Source organism: Choloepus didactylus, chromosome 7 (assembly GCF_015220235.1).
Source record: "Choloepus didactylus isolate mChoDid1 chromosome 7, mChoDid1.pri, whole genome shotgun sequence".
Taxonomy (NCBI): domain Eukaryota; kingdom Metazoa; phylum Chordata; class Mammalia; order Pilosa; family Megalonychidae; genus Choloepus; species Choloepus didactylus.
Window position 1 is genome coordinate 125,180,048 of NC_051313.1, and position 22,978 is coordinate 125,203,025.

Sequence of the window (22,978 nt, forward strand, 5' to 3'; positions counted from 1 at the left end):
TTCTTAGCTAATTATTGTTATTATTTATCAATCCCATTGTAATTAATATTTGGCTGTCTATATTCCACAGTAGAATGTGAGCTCCTCCAGAACAACACCCATTTCTTCTTCATCTTTCTATCCCTGGTACTTAATTCCATGTCCTATGCATTCTAGGTTCTCAAAATATTTATGCTTAATTAATATTAAGTTAATTAAGCTGAGATCTGAAATCTGAATATAGTTTCAATTTCAACTCTGTGATAGGTTTAATGAGAAAGCTACTCAAATTACTTTATCTTATTCTCTTTGTATATGATGGAGGTTAAATGTAGATCCCAGTGGATATTGATTTAAGAGGTGAAATCATAAAGGTGGTTCTTCTTAATATGGAAAAACAGCAATTTCATCTTCTGCTTGAAATTCTTTGGCAACTCACATTATCTTCAGAAATAAGTGCAAACTCTTAAGCATGGTGGTCACGGTCCTCTTCGATGTGGTGTACCATCTTTCTCTAGTTTCACAGTTCACTACTTTCCTCTTTATCTGGATTTGAAGCCACACTAAATGACTCAACTTCTAAGATTGGGCTATGTATTTTTGCAACTTTTAATGTGCTGCTCCTTTTACCTTGACTGTCCTATATTGCGAATTCCTTTTCAACCTTCAAATCTCAGTTAAAACACTGCTTACGATAAGAAGTATGTATTCTTCTTCCAGTGAGGGCTGACTGTGCCCCATTTTATGTCCTCAGAGGAAGTCAAGCCACTTTCATTGCTCAAAAAAAAAGAATTAAAATAAATCATGTAAATACCCAACTAAAGGTATCATTAAAAATGAACCCAAAGAAGGAAAAAAAGGTATTAATAAAGAAAAAGGTCAGAATCAATTAGTTAAAAAGAGTTTGGGATTGATTCTTGTTCAGGAAATAGATCTGGTTATGGCTTTTAAGGCCAAAAAACTAAGACAGCTATGAATGCTTTCCACAGTCACATTTACTTACTATATAAACAAGACTTTTAAGTCCATTCCTTTTACTTAGTTTTTATCCCTTGAAACCTTGTGCTTCTCTCTGAATTAATGTATACTTTCACTTTTGGTCAGCACTATATACCCCATGGACTTGCCATTCTTATATAGTACTGTGGTCTGTTATGTTGTGGAACATTTATACCTGCTTTATTAATGTCTCATTATAATTAGTAGGTACACACAAGTATTCTCCTCTCAAGGAATGAGAAACAAAATCTTAGCAATTAGGGATTCTTTTTAGAACAATTTGTTTAATTTATCACTTTGGAGCTGTCTGTTAAAGCCCAATTCTATTTAGTCACTTGATGTGACTGCTTGGGTTGATTAGCTCTGGAACCCCATTTCCGTTTGTTTCACCGTTGGAGCTTATTACCACTCACTGTTTTTGGTATAGTAACTAGGGCTAGGTGTCTAATTAAAATGATTCCCTGCTTATTTAAATAGAAAAAATGTACATATGTATATTTTATAGATAATCACGTATTAGTATTATATGTAGGAACATACTCTTCCTTATAAAAATTAATTTTAAAATAAACACATTAATATCACAAGAAACAAATCCATAAATATTAGGAAAATGAAAGTGTTATTACTCTCCACATTAATTAACCTCCTTCTCATAGTGTTAGCCAATAAAATTAGACAGGAATAAAAAGCAAGAGTTATAAATATTGGAAAAGAAGAACAAAATATCAATATTTGCACCAAAGATGATTGTAAAAACCTAGAGCTATTAGTTTTATTTCAAAACAGTAAGTTCAGTAAAGGTTAAGGATTACCAAATTGTTCTTCAAAAATCAATAATTTTACCACATTCAAAAGATAACCAGTTGGAAAATATAGTGGGTCGAAAATCCTAGTTATAATTTCCACAAAATAGTTACAATAGCATCCAACATATATAGAAAATGAAATGATGGCCCTTTGCAGCCTCTTTCTGTCTAATAAATTGATTATTGAATTAAATATAAATGTCACCATTATTTTTTCAGTGATAAAGTGTACTTTTAATAATGCATGCAAGAGAACAAGAGTGTTTCCTCTTGTTCCCCAAAGAAATTCCTGTGAAAACAAGACATTCCATTACTCTTCCAATCCTTGATGGCATTAAATGACAGCATCTAGGCGAGTGTTCAGAGCAGAAACTGAAGCTCAGAAGGGCTTCAATAGAAAATGCCAACTCTGTGATGTTAGAAAAATAAATGTTATTAGAAACTTCCGCAACTTGATAAGCCTAAAATGACTCAAAAGGTTTTCAAATGTAGCCTCAATTTGCATCTGATATGTGTTTGTTGGATGTGAAAGGTGACTAGAGGAGAAAGAATACTACATGAGATTCAAAATCATTTCTTCAGGTTGGTTTGGGGGACAAGGGGAGTGAAATGCAAAAGGACAAAGAAATTAAAAGGAAATGAGAGAAAACGAGGGAAAAGAGAGAGAAGGGGAGATAGAAAAATTAAAGAATGGAGAGAAGAAAAGAAATCCTTTAAAGGAGGAAACTCAACCTCAAATACCTATCAAATATAGGTTGTTAATATAAAATGAATTGGAGCAGGTGTAAGAAATATCAACTGCCAATACTTAAATAAAATGTAACTGAAGCATTTTACAATTCAAATTTATAAATAGAAGTATTTATCTATTATTTTTATTATCCATTTAATTTTTAAAATTTGAAATCAGAAACTTGACATGTTTTCATCTCATAATGATGTTAATGTGATGCCTTATATTTAATTCTATAATATGCATTCAGAATTCAGCCTGAGAGTGATAGTTTTGCACAGTTTCAAAATTAAATAGAAATACAAATTTCAAATTGAAGAAGAGTTTCCAGATTAAAATAATTCACTTTTCAGAGACAAATTTAATGAGAAGAGAAAGATATTGCTAAACATAGATAAGAAAAGGACATTTTCTAGGAAAAATCCTAGAAGCATCCTGTGGAAGGGAATAATTTTGGGGGAAATTCTAATTTATGGGATTTTCTATTTAGGTACCCATAAAAATTTGTATTGTTTGACACATAGTAATGTATTTGAATACAAAACTGATCAGTAGGAATTACTGAAGAAGAATATTAGAAAGTAGAAAGGCATTTTAATTTTAGAATAGAGAGAGATATATTCTTAGATGGAGGTGATTATAGATAGATAATTAGATGTGGATAAATAGTAATGACACTCATGCCAGCAAAAAGATGAGAGTATTATTTAACAATGTTCTGAAGTTGTTACTTAAATTGGAAATACATATGAAGGATGGGAGCAGTCATCTTTTTTTTAAATGAATGACTTTTTAACTTACATTTTTTGATCGAGCTGTTGTAGGTTTACAAAAATTTAATGCATGAAATATATAAAATACAGAGTTCTCTATACCACCCTATTATTAACACCTTGTATTAGTGAGGTTTGTTTTTTATAATTCCTGGAAGAACATTTTTATAAATGTATTATTAACTATAGTCCATCACTTAGAGTTCATTGTGTTGTGCAGTCTTATGCTTTTCTTTTAATTTTTCTTCTAGTAACATATATATGACCTGGGTTTACTTTGTTCTTCTTCAAGATCCTTCAGTTGTGAGGTTAGGTCTCTTTCTTCTTTTTTATGTAAGCATTTAGGGCTATGAATTCCCCTCTCAGCACTACTTCACTGCATCCCCTAAGTTTTGATATGTTGTGTTCTTTTTTTCATTCATCTCAAGATATTTACTGATCTCTCTTGTAATTACTTCCTTGACCCATTTTTTGTTTAAGAGTATGTTATTAAACTTCCATATGTTCGTTGATTTTCCAGTTCTCTGCCTGTTATTGATTTCCAGCTTCTTTCTATTGTGGTCAGAGATGGCGCTTTGTACAATTTCAATCTTTTTAAATGTATTGAGACTTGTTTTGCGACCCAACATGAGGTCTATCCTGCATAATGATCTAGGGGCACTTGGAAGAATGTATATCCTGCTGTTTGAGTGCAATGTTCTGTATATATCTGTTAGGTCCAATTCATTTACCATATTATTCAAGTTCTCTTTTCCTTGTTGATCTTCTCCCTAGATGTTCTATCTGTTGATGAGATTGGTGTATTAAAGTCTCCAACCATTATTGTAGTGGTGTCTATTTCAGCCTTCAGTTTTGTTGGTGTTTTCCTCATATATTTTGGGGCACTGTGGTTAGGTGCATACATATTTATGATTGTTATTTTATCTTAGTGGATTGTCCCTTTAATTAATATAGCATCCTTTGTCTCTTATAACAAATTTTGACTTAAAATCTATTTTGTCCAATTATTAGTATAGCTACCCCACCTCTTTTTTTTTTTTTTTTTTTTTTTACTATTTGCATGGATTTCCTTTCTCTACCCTTTCACTTTCAACTTATTTGTGTCTTTGGGTCTAAGGGAGGCTCTTGTAAAGAACATATAGTTGGATGGTGCTTTTTGATCTACTCTACAAATCTGTTTCTTTTGATTGATAATCCATTAACATTCAGTATTATTACTGTAAGGGCAATACTTACATCAGCCATTTTGTTTTTTGGTTTTTATATATCAGCTTTTTTGTCTCCTGTTTCCTTAATGTCAACTTCCTTTTTTGTATAGTTGATGTTTGTGATGTATATGGCTAATCCCTTTCTCATTTCTGTTTCTGCATTTCTCATTTCTATTTTTAGAAAAGTTTCTTTGTGGTTACCCTTGGGTTTCTTTACGTAACCTATGTCTATAGCCTACTAATTTGTAAAGATACCAACTTAGCTTCAATAGCATTTATCTTCTCTGCTGCCATATCCCTCCATTTCCCCTCTTTATATTGTTTTTGTCCCATATTACCTCTTTAAATTTTGCACGTCTTTTATCAGGAAGTATGACTTTTTTTGTTCAATTGTATTCTGATTCTTATAGCAATTAAAGAGTGGAGTGATATTTCGAGGATACAGTGCTATTGGGTTTTGCATTTACCCTTTTAGTTACCTTTACTGAAGATCTTCACTTCTTCACACTACTCCAAGTCTCTCTCTCTTTTCCTTCCAACCTGAAGCACTCCCTTGAGTAATTCTTGTACGGCAAGTCTTTTGTTGCTGAACTCTCATAGTTTTTGTTTATACGTGAGTATTTTAAATTCTCCCTCATTTTCAAAGGACAGTCTTGCCAGTAAAGAATTTGGGGCTGGCAGTTTTCCTCTTTCAGTACCTTACGTATATCATATCACTGACTTCTCACCTCCATGATTTCTGATGAGAAACTGGCACTTAGTCTTATTGAATCCTTTATGTGATGAATTGCCTTTCTCTTGCTCTTTCAGAATTTTCTATCTGCCATTTAGCATTCTCATTAGTATGTGTCTTAGAATAGTTCTATTAGGTTTTATTCTGTTCAGAGTATGTTTCACTTCTTAGACTTGAATATTTGTGTCTTCCATAAGAGTTGGGAAATTTAGGCTATTATTTCCTCAAGTATTCTTTCTGCCCCTTTTCCTTCTCTTCTCCTGGAACACCCATGATGCATATGTTTACAACTTCCTGCTGTTACTAAAGTCTCTGAGACACTGCTCAAATTTTTTCTATTCTTTTCTCTGTTCATCTGACTATTTCAATAGTCCTGTTTTCTATTTCACTGGTTATTTCTTCTGCTTGTTCAAATCTGCTGTTGTATGCATCTAGGATATTTTATTCTCTGTTATTGTGTCTTTCATCCCCGTAATTTCTGTTATGCTTGTTTTTAAACTTTTGAATTCTTTTTGATGCTCACATATTGACTTCTTAATATCTTTTAGCTCTATATCCACCATTAGAATTTCTTTGCATATTTTCCTTCATCTCCTTAAATTTGAAAATTTTTTTGAGTTTCTTTGATTAGTTGTTCTGAATCATGTCTCCTCTGAAGTTTTAATTTTTTCCTTGACTGAGTCATATCTTCCTGTTTCTTCCTGTTTCTTCCTGCTTGCAATTTTCCTGATGTCTGGGCATCTGATTATTTTGATTTGTTAATTCTGAAGGTCCATTTCTCCATCTTGCCCAAGGTTTTTGTTGATTGGCTTTGTGTTAAGGCTCTTCTTTTGTGCTTGGTCCAACTTATTCTGGACCTTTAGTGTAACTGATGTTTAACTGTTCAGATATTCTCCTCTCTTCTGCACATGATTCATGCCCTGAATATGCAGTACAATTTTCAAGATTGCCCTTTTTGTGTGTTATTGTTTCCCCTCTAGGGGAATGCTTCCTTTCCTCTGTTTCTTCCCTGGGAATCTTGATCTGTTTGTTTTTGTGCAGGATTTTCTCACCAATACCTATGATTTGCTTAAGTTCTCTCCCTCACTTCATGTCCCCTTTACATTACACTTTTCAGTTCTGGGACCTGTCCTGTTTTTGAGCTGTTTAGTCCCCCTGCATCCCCTTCCTTTTTTTCTGTGATGCTTTTCTGCCTCTTGTTCCTTTCCCATCAGGGTATATCACCCCAGGTTGCCAGATATGTTCAATCCAGAAAGGTCTGTTTTGCATTTAGGTGGTCCAGCAAACAGCGACTGTATTAAGTGTGTGCACCTCTTGCTAACAGTTCTGCCATAGTCTCTTTTTCCCCTGGGGCACCTTTGTATGTGGCCTTCCTCTGTCACTTGTGTTCCACCCTGTGTCTCTGTGGATGTGGGGCCCTGGGCTTGGATATGAATGGGGTTTTAACTCGCTGCTGTGAGTGGCTCTATGGTCTGCATCCATGGCAGGAAGGACTCAGGCTGTGCTGCCTTTGTGCAACTCCCAAGTTGTGTGGGATCATGTGAGAGGAAGAGGTCTAGACTGGCAGGTCAGAGATGGAAATCTCCTACCTGATCTTGGTGTTTGTTTTTCTCTTTCTTTGTTTCAGCATTTGTGGAGTCCTTCTCCAGACCCTATCATGCTCCAGAGAGCCAGGCAAGTGGGAGTTGTCCTTTTATTAGTTGTTTCTGAGGGGACACCATTCCAGGGGATGTCTTACATTGCCATGTTGACGCTAGAGATAAAAGTAGAAATTATGAAATAGAAAACAGATAATCAGTGGAGAAACATCAATGTGATCAAAAGTGATTATTCATAAAACATAGTCAAATTGATAAATTCCTATCAAGATTGATTGTTAAAACCCAGAAAGACTGATTGAGAAAAAAGAGAGAAAAATCACTTTACCAAATATCAAGAATGAAGAGGGTCTTATAAGAAAATAAAGTTCAGAATGAATATCCAGGATTAACATAGGTGCAAAAGTCCTTGACAAAATATTTGCAACAAAATTGAGCAATATATAAAAAAAGATGATACATCATAATATAGTGGGGTTTTTTAATCCCAAGAATATCGGATTGCTTAAACTGAAAAGTCAATTAATGTGATTCACTCCATTGGCAGACTAGAAAGGATAATTCATATAGCCATCTCAATAGATTCACAAAAAAAAACTTGAGAAATTCAAATGTATCAATGATTAAAGCTCTCAGGAAACTAGAAATAGAAACACTTCAAGTTATAATCATATTTAATCATGAAATGATAAATGTCTTCCCTCTAAGATTGGGAATAAAGCAAACATATCTACTCCCACCACTTCTTATCAATATTACACTGGATATGTTAATCAGTGCCTTAAGGTCAAAATGGAAAAAAAGGCCTAAAATTTGGAAAGGAAGAAGTAAAACTCATTATTTACAGACAAAGAGATTTTGTATAGAACAACTTAAGGAATCTTCAAAAAATAAAACTATTGGAATATTTAAGTGAATTTATCAAGGTTACAGGATACAAGGTCAATTTACAAAATTAAATTATATTTCTAAATACTAGCAACAAAAAAATAGAAAATGAAATAAATATATACAATTTACAGTAACATCAAAAACTAAAATATACTTTTCAAAATATGTGCAGGAGCTCCATCCTGAAAATATTGCTGAGGGAAATTAAAGAACATTTAAATAGAGGAATGTATCATATTCTTGAGTTAGAAGACTCAATATTAAGTTGGGAATCCTTCCCCACAGGATCGATAGATCCAATGCAGTTCCAATAAAAATCTCACTACCTTTTTTGTAGAAATTGGCAAACAGTTTTGATTGTAAAATTAACATTAAAATACAAAGAATAAAAACAGAGTTGGATGACTTTAGCTACTTTAAGACATGCTGTAAAGCTACCATAATCAAGACAGTATGAAATTTTGAAATTAAAAATTTCATCCATAATCAAGACAGTAGAAACAAATTGATCAATGAAGCAAATAGAGTGTTCAGAAATAGTCCCATGCCTCTGTCATTTGAATTGGATAAAAATGTGAAGACAATTCAACAGGGAAAAGAACTTTTTAACAAATGGCACTGGAACATCTGAATACTCATATTAAAAAGAATGGACTGACTGAGACAGCACAGGTTCAAGTACTGTACATAAAGCTGGTAGGTGGGGATGGAAATGAGGTGCTAAAGGGCAGGTGTGATGTGGAAGAATCTGTATATGGAACCTTAGGTTTGAATCTCACCTCCGCTAATTAATGACTGACCCCAGACAAAATACTTCATCTCTAGGAGGCACAATCTTGCCACCTGTAAATTGGACACTGAGCAGCCAGTGGACAGGTTCCTCTTGGACAGTTGCTTGCTTATCCGTTCATTCTTCAATTGTTAACTGAGTTCCTTCTATGAGCATACTATATATTTGAGGTATCATAGACTATAATAGACATATGGACCTAGTTGGATAAAGATAAGTTAATTAAAAGTTACAAAACCATGTTCTAGAGTATATAGCTGGAGAAGTCAAGAGACTGCATTTAAGACTGGTGAGTGTTCATCCTAGAACACCACCGGGGAATGGGTGGTTGGGCCTGACTGATGAACGTGGAGGGGAGCAGCTTTCCACACCCCATGCAGCCATCTTAGCAGTTGGCTGGGGAGTTAACCCTTCACAACCCCGCAGCTGCATGGAGCAAGCAGCTTTCTAAGTCCCATCTCTGCAGTTGACTGGGGAGATAACCCTTCACAGCCCCATGGTTGAGAGCTCCCTAGAGGGAATTCAGGATTTAGTGGACTTGTGACAGCATCCACTCTTCCTCTGCACAAACCAGCAGTTTGCACAGCCTAGAGTGAAGGGCATCACACAGAAGTGCCAAGGGCCCTCCCCCAATCCCAGGGACTTGCAGGTGCATGGCAGAGAGGGTCTGTGGGGCATTTGAGCTGGAAGGTGAGATGTGCATCTCTGGAGCCCCAGAGTGCTTCAACCACAGCCCCGGGAATGGCTGGGACCACTGTGTCCTGGAGTGGACTCCCTGCTAAACTGCACAGTGCATGCCCCCCACCGACAGAGCTGGCAGTCCCCAGTGCACACAGAAAATTGGTGCACTGACTGGATTTCCACATGGTTTGGACCCCCACCTCAGTGTGTAAAGTTGGGAGAGAACTGGCTTGAGGGTAAGAGGTGGCTCAAGAGCACTGTGCTGGTTTGGATTTATTATATCCCCCAAAACACCATGTTCTTTGATGCAATCTTGTGGGAGCAGATGTATTAGTGTTGATTTGGTTGGAACCTATTATTGAGTGTTTCCATGGAGATATGACCCAATCAACTGTGGGCAAGACCTTTGATTGGATAATTTTCATGGAGGTGTTACCCTACCCATTCAGGATGTGTCTTAATTGAATCACTGGAACCATATAAAACATCTGGCAAACAGAAGGAACTCAGATCTGCAGTTTACAGAGACATTTTGAAGACAGCCATTGAAAGCTGATGCTTTGGAGAATGCCATTTTGAAATGCATGTGGGAGGAAGCAGACACCAGCCATGTGCCTTCCCAGCTGAAAGAGGTTTTCCGGATGCTAATGGTCTTTCCCCTGTGAAGGTACTCTGTTGTTCATGCCTTACCTTGGACACTTTATGGCCTTAAGATTGTAACTTTGTAACCAAATAAAACCCCTTTATAAAAGCCAATCCATTTCGGTTGTTTTGCAAAACAGCAGCAGTAGCAAACTGGAACAGACTTAATTGGTGCATTGATTGGATTTCCAAATGGTTTGGACCCCCACTCAGTGTATAGATGAAGTTGGGGGAGAATTGGCTTGAGGGTAAGAGGTGGCTGAAGAGCACCATCTTCTGGTAGGGCAGAGAAAGTGCACTCCACCAAGCTGTAGCTCTGCCAAATTATAGATAAATGTTCAACTAATCCTACATATCATAAAAGAACCCTATCAAGATAAGCAAATACCAAGAACTACAGAAAATTATAAAGCATATGAAGAAACCAGAAGATGTTGATAACCCAAATGTCCAAATTAAAAAGCCAGAGTAGACACAGAACTTGGAACAATTAATCAAAGAAATATACACAAACATCAATGTCATGGCTCACAATATAAAGGACATCAAGAAGACCCTGAAGAGCATAAAAAAGAATTTGCAAGAGTAAATTTAAAAAAAGCAGATCTTATGGAAATAAAAGATACTGCTGATCAAATTAAAATATTCTTGAGACACATAGCAGATTTGAAGAGGCAGAGGAAAGAATTAGCAAACTTGAGAACAGGGCTAGGGAATGTGAAAGCATAAAAGAATGAATGGTGAAAAAATTGAAAAGTTTGCAATGGATTTCAGGGAAATGACGGAGAACATGAAGCACACAAATATAAGAATCATTGGTGCTCCAGATGGTGAAGAGAAGAGTAAAGGGCTAGGAAAAGTATTCAAAGACACTGTTGGGGAAAACTTCCCAACCCTTCTAAACAACATAAATATGCAAATCAAAGATGCTCAACAAACTCCAAATAAAATAAATCTAAATAAACCCACTCTGAGATATATTCTGATCAAACTGTCAAATGCTGAAGAAAAGGAGAAAGTTCTGAAAGCAGCAAGAGAGAAGTGATTCACCACATACAAGGAAAACAACATAAGACTAAGTGCTGACTACTCAGTGGGCACCATGGAGGCAAGAAGGAAGTGGTATTACATATTTAAAATTTTGTAAAAGAAAAATTGCCAGCCAATAATTCTTTAACAAGCAAAGCTCTCCTTCAAAATTGATGGAAAGCTTAAAATTTTCACAGACAAACAAATGCTGAGAGAATTTGTTAACAAGAGAACTGCCCTAAAGAAATACTGAAGGGAGCTGTAGCTCATGAGAAAAAAAAGACAGGAGAGAGAGATCTGGAGAAGGGCCCATAACTGAAGAGTATTAATAGGGTAACTTAATGGAAATAAAGAGAGAGAGGGAAAAAATAGATCTGACAACTAAAAACCAAAGGATAAGATGGCTGATTCAAGAACTGCCTTCACAGTAATAACATTGAATGTGAGTGGATTAAACCCCCCAATCAAAAGATATAGATTGGCAGATGGATTAAAAAATATGAACCATCAGCTTGCTGTTTGCAAAAGACTGGAAACACATGAACAACCTAGACTGACCAGAGAAGAAATTGAAAATGTCAACAAATCAATCACAAGTGAAGAGATCCAATCAGATATCAAAAAGCTTCCTACAAAAAAAAGCCCAGGGCCAGATGGCTTGACAGGGGAATTTTATCAAAGTTTCCAAAACAATTCCTACTCAAACTCTTTCAAAAAATTGAATAAAATTGAAAAGTACCTAACTCATTTTATGAAGCCAGCATTACTTTAATAACAAAACTAGGTAAAGATACTAAAGAAAGGAAAACTACAGGCCAATCTCCCTAATGAATATAGATGCAGAAATTCTCAGCAAAATACTTGCAAATCGAATCCAAAGGAACATTAAAAAAATCATGCACCATGACCAAGGGGGATTCATCCCTGGCATGCAAGGGTGGATGCACAAGCCCAAAAGTTTGATTTGATATAGTCTTTAAAATTTTGTGATATTATAGAAATATTTTCCATAATATTTTTTCTTAATTTTTAAAGTTACAACAAACTTTACATATCTTTACATTACATGTACCTTTACTTACATATCTCTTGAAGTTTCTACCATATATTCTTCTTTTCCTACTCAAGTATTTATCCAAAACTTTTTCACTTTAGGAATTTACATAGCTAACTTCTAAGGCTTCATATATACCTGAGATTTTTTTATCATGGTCTCATATTTAAATGACCATTTAGCTGGATAAAAATTCTAGGTTCTAAGTTTATTCTTCCAGACTTTTGAGAACAATACCACATTGTCCTTTGGCATTTAATGTTCCTTTGAAAGAATTTGATAGTGCATCCAAGTAACTTAGAAAACAAATGCAAATACTATCTGAAGAAACACATCTTTAAGCCAGGCTTCAAACAATCCCACTGGTAAAGCTTCAAGAGACTGAGTATTTCACAGTCCAAAATCACAACATACAGGAAAACAAAGTACCTGGCATTAACAGAAGAACTGAGGTTCAAAAAGGGTATAAGACTTACAAAGACTAATGGCAAAATAGTAGAAGAGAGTCCTGTATTATTAGTAGTTACTTTAAATAAAAATATATTAAACTCTGTAGTCAAAAGACAGAGATTGGTAGAAAGGATAGAAAAGCATGACCCAACCATATGCTATTTACAGAAGACTCACCTTAAATTTAAAAACACAAGTAGGTTGAAAGTAAAAGAATGGATTGGAAACAAATATGCCATCTTAAGTAGTAACCAAAAGAGAGCTAAGGTAGGTATACTAATAAAGTTAAATTAGACTTTAAGTCAAAAATTGTTATGATGAAGGAGTCAATTCAACAAGAAAACATAACAGTTATAAATATGTATATGCATATAATGGCAGAAACCCAAAATATATGAAGCAAGTACTGATAAATTTGAAGGGAGAAATTAACAGTCCTATATTAATAGTAGGAGACTTCATTATACCACTTTCAATAATGGCTAGAACATCAAGACACAAGATCAGTAAGGAAATAGAAGAGTTGAACGATACTGTTTTGATTGGGATTGCTTTGAATCTATAAGTTGTTTTGTGATAGTGTCTACATCTTAACAATATTTAGTCTTCCAATCCATGAACATGGAATATCCTTCCATTAATTTTGGTCTTCTTTAATTTATTTTAGCAATGTTTGGTAGTTTTTTATGAACAAGTCCTTTACATCCTTGGTTAGCTTTATTACTAGATATTTGACTCTTTTAGTTGCTATTGTAAATAGCATTTTTTTCTTGATTTCTTCTTCCAATTGTTCATTACTCATGTGTAGTTGTTAGCTCTAGGAGTTTTGTTGTGGATTTATCAGGAATTTCTGTATATGGGATCATATCATCTGCAAATAGGGAACATTTTATTTCTTCCATTCCAATTTGTATGTCTTTTATTTCTTTTTCTTGCCTAATTGTTCTGATTAGAACTTCCAGTACAGTGTTGATTAACAATGGTGACAGTGGGCATTCTTGCCTTTTTCCTGATCTTAGAGGGAAAGCTCTTAACAAATTTAGACCTAACTGACATATACAGAACACATCAACCAACAGTAGCAGAATACACATTCTTTTCTGGTGCACATGGATGATTCTCCGGATAGACCATAAGTAGGTCACAAAACATGTCTCAATAAATACAAAAACATGAAATCATATAATGTATATAATGTATCTTTGACCACAATAGAATGAAACTAGAGATCAACAATAGACGAAGAAAAGAAAAATTCACAAATGTGGAAATTGAACAGTACTCTTAAACAACCAATGAGTCAAAGAAAAAATCACAAAGGAAATTAGGAAATATCTTCAGGTGAATGAAAATGAAAACACAACATATCAAAACTTTGGGGATGCAGCAAAGGCAGTGCTAGAGGGAAATTTATATCTCTAAATGTTTACATTTAAAAGAAGAGAAAGATCTCAAATCAGAGACCTAAACTCAGAACAGGAGGATCTAGAAAAAGAGGAGCAAACTAAATATAAAGTGAGCAGAAGGAAGGAAATAACAAAAAGTGAGTGGAGTAAATGGAACACAGAACGCAAAAAGAACAGAGAGGATCAACAAAACAGAAAGCTGGAATTTGAAAGAATCAATAAAATCAACAAACCTTTAGCCAGACTGACAAAGAAAAAAAGAGAGAGGACACAAATAACTAAAATCAGAAATGAAAAGGGGACATTACTACCAACTGCCTGAAATTAAAAAAAAACAAACAAAACAATAAGAGGATACTATGAACAACTGTACACCAACAAATTAAATAAACTAGATGAGATGAACAAATCCCTAGAAACACACAAACTACCTACACAGATGGAAAAAGAAATGGAAATCTCAACAAATCAATAACTAGTAAAGAGAATGAATCAGTCATCAAAAACTTTCCAACAAAGACAAGTCTAGGACTAGATGACTTCATAGGGGAATTTTACCAAACATTTAAATAAGAATTAACACCAGCCTTCTCAAACTCTTCCAAAAAATTGAAGAGGAGGGAGCACTCCCTAACTCATTTTATGAGGTCAACATCACCATCATATCAAAGCCAAGTAAAGATACCACAAGAAAATTACAGACCAATATCTCTTATGCATATAGCTGCAAAAATCCCCAACAAAGTAATAGCAAACCACATCCAACAGCACATTAAAAGAATTATACACCATGTTTAAGTGCGATTTAACCACCCTGTAAGGGTGGTTCAACATAAGAAAATCAATGAATGCATTGCACCACATTAACAGAATGAAGGGGAAAAAATAAACGATCATCTCAATTAATGCAAAAGGAGCATTTGACAAAATCCAGCACCACTTCTTGATAAAAACTAGGAATAGAAGGAAATTTCCTTAATATGATAATGAGCATATATGAGAAAAACACAGCTAATATTATACTTAATGTAGAAAGACTGAAAGCTTTCCCTTTAAGATCAGGAACAAAACAAGGATGCCCACTGTCACCACTATTATTCGACATTGTATTGGAAGTTCTAATCAAAGCAATTAGGCAAGGCAAAGAAATGAAAGGCATCCAAATAGGAAAGGAAGAAGTAAAACTTTCCCTATTTGCAGATGACATGACCCAAATATACAGTATTTAAAATCCTTAAAAATCCACAGCAAAAGTCCCAGAGCTAATAAATGAATTCAGTAACTGGTGGGGTACAGCATCAATACCCTAAAGTCAGTAGTGTTTCTATGCACAAGTAATGAACAATTTGAAGAAGAACTCAAGAAAACAATTCCATTCACAATAGCACCTTACCGACTCGAATATCTAGGAATAAATCTCACCAAGGATATAAAGGATTTGTACACATAAAATTACAAAATGTTGGTAAAAGAAATCAAAGAAGACCTAAATAAATGGAAGGATGTTCTGTGTTTATAGATTGGATGACTAAATATTGTTAAGATGTCAATTCTACCTCAAGCGATTTACAGATTCAGTGCAATCCCAATCAAAACTGCAACAGCTTTTTTTGAGGAAATGGAAAAGCCAATCATCAAATGTATATGGAAGGGTAAGAGCCCAGGAATAGCCAAAGCCATGTTGAAAAAGAAGAATGAAATTGGAAGACTGACACTTCCTGATCTTAAAACTTATTATGAAGCCAAAGTAATCAAAACAGCATGGTACTGGTAAAAAGACAACGATATAGATCGGTAGAATCAAATTGAAAAGTTCAGAAATCAACCCTCAGATTTATGGACAACTGATTTTTGACAGGGATCCCAAGACCACTCAATTAGGAAAGAATAGTTTATTCAACAAATGATGATGGGAAAACTGAATATCCATATGCAAAAGAATGAAGGTGGAGTCCTACCTCACACCAGACATGAAAATCAACTCAAAACGGATCAAAAACCTAAAATAAGAACCAAAATGTAAATCAAAACCTCAGTGGATACCATTCCACACACATTAGAGTGGCTACTATTAAAAAAAACAGAAAAGTACGAGTGTTGGAGGAGGATGTGGAGAAATAGGAACACTCATTCATTGCTGGTGGCAATGTAAAATGGTGTAGCTGCTGTGAAAAACAGTTCAATGATTACTCAGAAAATTGTCTAGAATTACTTGGCAACCCCCTATATTCCAGAGATATACCCAAAAGAATTGAAAGCAGGGACTCATGCAGATATTTACACACTGATTTTCATAGTGGCATTATTCACAATTGCCAAAAGATGGAAGCAACCCAAGTGTCCATCAACCAATGAATGGATAAACAAAACGTGGCATATACACAGAGTGGGATATTATCCAGCCATAAAAGGAATGAAGTTCTGATACATGTGACAATATGTATGAACCTTGAAGAAAAAATCATGTTAAGTGAAATAAGCCAGACACAAAAGGACAAATATTTTATGAACTCACTTATTTGAAATAATTAGAATAAGCAAACCCATATAGCCAGAATCTGGAATATAGGTTACCAGGGGATAGAGTGGGGATAGGGGGTTGGAAGTTAAGGCTTAAAATCTACAGAGTTCCTATTTGGAACTATGCAAATGTTTTGGTAATGGATGATGGTGATAGTAGCTCAACATTGTAAGCATAATTAACAGTACTGAAATATATATCTGAATGTGATTAAAAGGGGAAATGTTCGGGTTTTATATACAGTAATAGAATGAATTTTTTAAAAATCATGAAAGTGCACTATACAGTGAACCCTAAGTTAAATTATGAACTATAGTTAATAGTACAATTATAAACATGGTTTTTCATCAATTACAATAAATGTACCACACTAATACAAGGTGTTAATAGGGTGGTAGAAGGGAACTCTGTATTTTATGCATGATATTTCTATAAACCTACAACTTCTTTAATACAAAAATTAAAAATTCATTAACCTTAAAAGATTAAATTTCTATCATAAATTGGAGGAGCGTGACCAGAAAAAATCAGCAAGTCAGAGATTTGTGAAAATGCACTACTGACTCAGCAAAAACTGTGAATCTAGGTGCTGACCCTAATTTCTCACCCTTAGAAAACAGAAATGATAACTAGCCCAATTAGATCAAGTAATTAGAAATATGGGCTCCTCATTTCAAATTAATTTCATTTGAGAAGTGAACCATAAAGATATTCTTGTGATTTGAAATTCACAGTGTATATGATAATCACTTACTGAAGGCATGGATTTGAGCAGGAGCAAAATAATTCTTATATTTGGGATAATGATGGAATCTAAGAAGATGAGCTCATGTAGAAAAGAGATTCTGTATATTAAAATTGTCATATTCATTTACAAAATAGAGGTTCAGAAGTGTAAAACTTTCCAGCAGAAGAGTGTGAAATAAGAAAAATTAGACTTTTACCTAATTGGAAGGAATTTTTTAAAAAAGGAGAAAAAATATATATTCGTAAGTTAGAATTTTAGATTTTTATAATACCAGAGTTACCTAAAGGAAACTTATTTTTTGGGGTATTTACTTGAGACATTAACAAAGTTAAAATACAGGTACTAAAATAAAAGCTTGCATAAACTAACCAAATTAATGAAACAAATAAAATAAAAATTGCCTAGGTCATAAATCAAGTTTTAACAAACATTATAGAATCAATATAATATAGAAATATCTTGGCAGTGGCCAGAATGATGTTAAATTACAAATCAATAGCAAAGATATGGATTTTTAAATTTCATAAACTTTGAAATTTAAAATCCTCATTTAAAATAACACCTAATATTATGGAGATATCATACTGGAGATTAGGAAATAATTAGAACTGGATGATAATGAGATTATTGCAGACCAAAAATCCTAGAATAGTGTTAAAGCTGTATTTACAAGGGGAAATTTTTAGCCTGACATTGTAATATTAGATGAGCAAAAAGGGTTAAAATGCTAAACATCTAATTCAACAAATTAGAAAATAAGGACATAAATCCCCCAAAATAGAATGAAGGGAATAGTAAAGAGCAGAAAATGATGAAATAAGAAAATAAAGATATAGTTGAGAATATGGAAATAACCACAAATCTTATCTTTGAAAATATTTATAGACAGATTTCTAGAACGACTGAGTGAAGAGGGAGAGAGAGAGAGAGAGCTCAATAAACAGCATTAGAAATAAAAAGGAGGTCTTATCTACAAATAGGGTAGAAAAGCAGTTGGGTCCACTTTTTGGTTGGGTGTGAATTCCAGGTTGAGAAATTTAAAATTATTTGGGAAGAGACAGGGGAGAAACTTTGAAGATTTTTAGTAGAAATCTGATATAATTATCCATGTTTTAACTGGCACTGTTATATTTGGATGAAATGGAGAAGAAATCAAACTGTTAGATGGAGTATTTAATGTGAAAACTAATTAGGGCCTGAATGGTTTGTGTTGCAGAGGATTTTATATGAAGGTAGAGCTATGTGCCAAGATATTTTTAATACTTTGAATCTATGTAAATATTCCTTCCACTGGAGGAGAAGATGAATCAAGAAAAAGAAATATTTTGCTTTGCATAGGACGAGTTTGACTTATACAAGTTAAATTGGTCTGTTAAATACATAATTTTGCCAGAAAATAGTTGGAAATATAATACCTGGTGTTTGTAATGAATCTTTGCATACAGTTTGGATTTGGGGGTCATCTGCATAGGAAAGAAAATTGAAGCAATGAGAACTGTTGCTATGATGTTAGTGCAAAGGGGAAAGGGAAGCACTCCAAGTATAGGTTCACCTTCTGAACTGAAAAACAAAGTGTTCTTACCTGGTTTTACTCCAGGAAAGCCCTCCTTTTCCATTCTCTTGAATGACCTTATTACTTTTCTACAGTTGATGCAAAAGGATAGTACTTAGTATGGTACCTATCCCACAATAGAGGCTTAATATTGTTTATAAGCAAATAAATACAAATAAATGTTTACAATAAAAAGAAAACAACACAATAAATTATTTGGGTGTTTGTTTTTTTTTTTGCATTATGTTAAAGGTATATTGAGTAATGTTTACTTGAAATTTTTTATAGATAAAACAGCCATTTAAAGTGCTCATCAGGATAGGACCCTGTCTTTAAGATGAACTCTTAAGATGTATATTTAAGAAGACATTCTTGAATATTTTCTTCCATCACCAGAAAAACATTGGGTCATAAATCCTAATTCTCTCATATATTATAGGAAAATTATTCATATGTAACTTTGCACAATCACCATAATGCTTGTGTGTATGTATAGGTGTTTATGCATGCACAGTTGCACATACATGGCTGTCTTTATCACTGTTATTTAAAATGACAATTTTAAATAACCCCTTAAATAAATTTTGAATTTAAAAAAAGTGAGAACATTTATACTCATCCTGATATACCAAGAGACAGTGTTAAATTCTTAGTTCTACTATTTGTGGTCTGTTTGATGATAAATATGTTTCAATGTGCCTCAGTTTCCCAATCTGTAAGATGAAAGGATCCAGAATGGATCTTTTGTTTCCAAACTTAGAGCCATGTCAGAATCAAATAAGAAGCATTTTTAGCCAGATATTCCCAGACTTACTAAACCTCTGAATTTCTGGGGTTCAGACCTGATTATTAAATAAATTTGTTTTCACTTTCTCCATGTAATTTTAATGCAATTGGTCAGTGAAACGGTGTTTGAGCTCAAATAATTTAAATGATATCATAGGACTTGTCCAATAGCTGAAGCTCTATCTTCCCCAGAATGTAGATAACAGAAGAGCGAAAGTATTGTAAATATTTTGGCACTCTATTGGCTCAATTCCCTGATGAAAAATGACAACTATACAAAATAGCTGTAAGAAAGATCATCATAAAGGCATAACTTACTAGTTGATCCACGGTATTGAAGCATGGCTTTGTTGGATTTTAGTTAGATGCGGGCAGTTTGGAAAGGAGGAGAAAAGATGTGTGACATGCCATACAGAATTTGTTTTTTAAGTTAAGGTTTATCTATAATCTGGCTAATCATCAGCATCATATTTGGGGCTTTATAATACATGTTTCCAAGCCTCACCCCGAAGTTTTTATTGGGTAGGTAAGAATATTTAACTAAGTTTTCAAATTTCACTTTGAGAATTATTTATTTCTCTTAAATAAGGACTTAGGAAAAGTCACTGTCACCTTATTTTCTAGACACAAGCCTCTTCAGTGCACCCTTGACATCCTTGTTTCTCAGCGTGTAGATGACAGGGTTCAACATGGGGGTAACCAAGTTGTAGAAGAGCGTAAGGAATTTCCCTTGGTCCTGAGAAGAATTATTACCTGGTTGCATATACATATAGATAATATTCCCATAAAACAGGGAGACTACAGTGAGATGGGACCCACAAGTGTTGAAAGCCTTCCTTCTTCCTGCGGCTGATTTGATTCTTAGCACTGTTAGGGCAATGTAGTTATAGGATATGAGGATAAGAGACAGGGGCACTAGGACAATTATTACTGATAAGATGAAGACAGTGCTCTCCACAGCCACTGTGTCCACACAGGCAATTTTTATCAGAGCTGGCATCTCACATAGAAAATGCTTCACCCTGCATCTCCCACATCGTGGCAGCTTCATAGTCACTGGAGACATAACCAGGGAGTTGAGGAGCCCAACCCCCCAGGCCACAGATACCAACTTCCAACAGAGCTGAGGGTGCATAATGACAGAATAGTGAAGTGGCTTGCAGATTGCAGTGAAGCGGTCATAAGCCATGACTGCCAAGAGAACACATTCAGTGCCACCCAGTCCCAGGAACATGAAGAGCTGGATGGCACAACCCGTATAACTGATGGTCTTGTCTGGGCCGCCTAAGTTGAAAAGCAGCTGGGGGATGGAACTGGTAGTAAAGCAGAGGTCTAGGAGGGACAAGTTAGTCAGGAAGAAGTACATGGGCGTGTGGAGGCAAGGGTCCAGGCGGGAGACCAAGATAATGATAACATTGCCCACTAAGGTCACAAGGTAGAAGATGAGGACAAACACAAAGAGTGTCTGCTCTAGCTTAGGTCTGTCTGAGAAACCCAACAAGATGAACTGTTCCTGGCAGCTCTGGTTGGTCATGACAGTGGACATGCAAGGAAGCAGATAGCAACACACCATGTTCTTAATGAAGCAGGCTAAGGAATTGTGAGAGAAACAAGGGTGATATTAAGTAATCATGCACAATAATTGCATAAAGTTTCATAGGCTGTTGGGGATATTGATTATATATTTTAGGGAGAATACTTATTTTTACTGGCTTCTTTTATTTCTCTTTGAATACCAGAGAAGTACAGATCATTGTAGAATATTTGGAAAACCCAGACATATAAAAAATAGGAAAATCTACCCACACTCCAGAAAAAACCACTGCTACTCTGTTGATTTGTTTTCTTTCAGTCTTCTTTTATGAGTATATCATTTAATACAATCTAAATCATAGTATGTTTAAAGTTTTATATTCTGAATTTTCTCTCATTTATTACATTGTGAGAATTTGCTTTGACTTAAAAATTCTATTGAAAAGAATAGTTAACATCTGTATAATATTACTATAGCTGTGGTGTCATTTATCCAAACATTTACCTATAATTGGTAATTAAGGATATTTCCAGTATTTTAAAGGTCTTGAGAGATTATGGAAGTACCTGTTTTACTGCAGTCTAACCAGCATGTTTTTCCCTACATCTTTGTCAATTGTTTGGTCCAAAGTGGTATCTCGTTTAAATTTGAAGTTATTGGCAGTAAGTTTGGTCAGTTTCTGATGTTTATTAGTTCATTGCATGTGGGAAAACAGTTCTTTGTCAATGAGTTTGCAAGTCCCAAATCAGAGAAAAATCAATCGATGACATTTTTGCATAACAATGAATAACAAATCTACCAACAATGTCTTTTTGCATAACAATGAAAATAGGAGTAATAGTTGATTTCATTTCACTCAATGGAATTCCAGGCACAACTTTTCAAACATTTTCAACAGTAGACTTCACAACATATAATTTGTTCTGTAAAGAGTGAAACCCCCAATTCCACCTTATCTTTATATGAAGTTCTCATTTTTCCCTGCCTGGGAAATATATATGTATATACTCACATATTTCACAATATATGAAGTTTGCCAAATACAAATTATGTAGAGTTTTTAATGAATTGTATTTTAACAATTTCTTCTTTTTATGAATGATGTTTGTATTTTTTAACTAGACCTAACTGAGAGCTAGACCTATCATTCTTCATCAGAGCAAAATTTTAAAAAGGTATAAATGCCAAAAATAAGCTTGATTTTAAAGAGTTTAATACATTAACAGAGAATGCTCTCATGTTGTTTTAAAACAAATATGCTTTATTCCCCCAAGAAAGAGCTATTTGTCAAATAAGCAAAACTGGTAGATCAATTTTTTCATGTTTCAACAGTCAGATCAATTCTAAAGTCATAAATATGGATTTCATAAAACCTTCTATGCTGAAGAAAAATCTCAAAAGCCTTTCATTACTTCCTAGAGCCAAAGATTCCTTTGATTGTGTTATATAATTAGAGAAATAAAAGTGTTAGGCTTGTTTGACTGTATCAAAGTCACGGCCACAATCAGATAATTTAATGAGCTCAAAGATGATTTTATGACTTATTGAAAGAAAGGACATATCTCAACATTTTAGATCAAGAAAGATGCTTCCTGATGAGGAACTTGTCTCAATACCCTGTCTGTGGTTTTGCGAAATAACAACTTCATTACCTCGCAAGATCTCTGTGAAGTTACAGCTTTCAGTGCCTTGTGCAAAACTGAGATCCAGGAGAGGCAAGTGATTGAAGGGATCCATCTCCATCTCTACATTAGCATCTCATACATATTGATATCTTTACCCATCATTATATATGCTTGTAAAAGTGCCTTGCACATTATGAACTATGTTAAAGATATTAATCAGAAACTCTTAATAAGCAGGAAACACCAGGTCTGTGTTATAATGATCAAGAGGAGAACCTGTCCCACACTATTTTCAGTCTAAATACAAGCAGTGTTATTAGAAAGACAAAACAATTTTAGGCAGTTTAGATTAATTATAGCTATATAGGTGGCCTGAGAATAAACCTTTTGACTGGAAGTTATATTCTAAGTCATTTAAAAAGGGATCTACAAATAAA

The 22,978-nt window shown here is 34.4% G+C and overlaps 1 protein-coding gene across 2 annotated transcripts; it reads right to left on the reverse strand.

The window, feature by feature from the left end:
* Positions 1-19,480: 19,480 nt before the first annotated feature.
* On the reverse strand, positions 19,481-20,916 carry LOC119539707 (olfactory receptor 2W3-like). 2 transcript variants are annotated; one of them, XM_037843418.1, is made up of 2 exons: positions 20,011-20,916; positions 19,481-19,513 (listed from the first exon to the last, which is right to left on the reverse strand). In XM_037843418.1, exons 1-2 carry the CDS (start codon positions 20,914-20,916, stop codon positions 19,481-19,483), a joined length of 939 nt encoding a protein of 312 aa, XP_037699346.1. The 2 variants fall into 2 exon arrangements, with proteins under 2 accessions (XP_037699346.1, XP_037699347.1); XM_037843419.1 differs by lacking the exon at positions 19,481-19,513 and having other exon boundaries at positions 19,996-20,916.
* Positions 20,917-22,978: the final 2,062 nt, after the last annotated feature.

Bases quoted from the DNA above. Each gene is read 5' to 3' on its own strand.
- LOC119539707 (XM_037843418.1), bottom strand. From the start codon at position 20,916: ATGACCAACCAGAGCTGCCAGGAACAGTTCATCTTGTTGGGTTTCTCA. The intron at 19,514-20,010 runs GTGTCTAGAAAA...AAATTATTTGAG, and splicing joins AGGGTGCACTGAAGAGGCTT to CTCAAACACCGTTTCACTGA.